The 1086-nt window shown below is 65.5% G+C and overlaps 1 protein-coding gene across 1 annotated transcript in view; it reads left to right on the top strand.

Annotated features, from left to right (window-relative positions):
- Positions 1-8: 8 nt before the first annotated feature.
- SLC12A3 (solute carrier family 12 (sodium/chloride transporter), member 3) overlaps positions 9-1086 on the top strand; it is a gene marked incomplete at its 5' end in the record, with an annotated part of 5129 nt that continues 4051 nt past the window's right edge. Inside the window, 4 exons of the mRNA XM_008943649.1 lie at positions 9-83; positions 395-502; positions 718-835; positions 904-1044. Of these exons, the coding sequence (XP_008941897.1) occupies positions 9-83; positions 395-502; positions 718-835; positions 904-1044 (442 nt within the window). The remainder of the gene's footprint in view (positions 84-394; positions 503-717; positions 836-903; positions 1045-1086) is intronic.

Below are 1086 nucleotides of genomic sequence, written 5' to 3'. Positions count from 1 at the left end.
GGCCGGCCTGCGCCTTCGGCTGGAACTTCACCGCCTGCGCCCAGCGCCAGAGCTGCCGCTACGGGCTCAGCAACTACTACCAGGTGCCGCTCGGGGCCACCGCCAGCCCGCTCCCTGATCCTGCCCGGGCCCATGCTGCAGGGGATGGGTTTCCCAGGGTGGTCTCGTGCCCAGCAGCCTGCCCAGTCTCCTGGGAGGCACCCACTCGTGCTTGTTACAGCACCCGGGAGCATGTCTTCCTCCGGCTTTTGGATGCAGGTAGATGTCAGCGGGTGGATAATGGTGATGGAAGAGCTAGCAGGATAGGCTCCCCGGGGCGTGGAATCCACCCAGGGCCAGGGCAGAGGTGATGTGCTGGGGGCGCAGGGCTCCTGACCGCCTGGTTTTTGGGCAGAGCATGAGCATGGTGTCTGGATTTGGGCCTCTCATCACGGCGGGGATCTTTGGTGCTACCCTCTCCTCAGCACTGGCCTGCCTCGTCTCAGCTCCCAAAGTCTTCCAGGTGAGGGAGCGATGTGTCCATGCCCCCCAGCCCCTGCCGGGAGCCTGGCAGCAGATGATGATCCTGGGCCCACGCTCAGCACCACGGGGCTCTGCAGCTGGCAGGAGCACGAAACCAGTTTGGCTTTCACCAAATGGGTGTGAGAGCCCCAGCGGCAGTGCCCGCAGCCCGTCCTCGGCAGAGCTGCCCCGTCCCCAATGCGCCTCTGCCCACAGTGTCTCTGCAGGGACCAGCTCTACCCTCTCATAGGCTTCTTTGGGAAAGGCTACGGCCGGAACAGCGAGCCCCTCCGCGGCTACCTGCTCCACTACGTCATCCCCCTCGCCTGGGTGGGTGCTGGGTGCCCTGGTGCCACCCTGGTGCCCGGCAGGGTGGCTCACCCTCCTCCTCCTCCCCCACAGCCGAGCTCAATGCCATCGCCCCCATCATCTCCAACTTCTTCCTCTGCTCCTACGCCCTCATCAACTTCAGCTGCTTCCACGCCTCCATCACCAATTCCCCAGGTGGGCAGTGCCATGTGGTGCCACACGGTGCCACACTGTGCCACACGGTGCCAGGCAGCTCCCAGTCGGCTCCCGGTCCCG

The sequence above is a fragment of the Merops nubicus genome, unplaced genomic scaffold (assembly GCF_000691845.1).
Source record: "Merops nubicus isolate BGI_N331 unplaced genomic scaffold, ASM69184v1 scaffold36697, whole genome shotgun sequence".
Classification (NCBI taxonomy): domain Eukaryota; kingdom Metazoa; phylum Chordata; class Aves; order Coraciiformes; family Meropidae; genus Merops; species Merops nubicus.
This window is presented reverse-complemented; position numbering and strand designations above follow the sequence as displayed.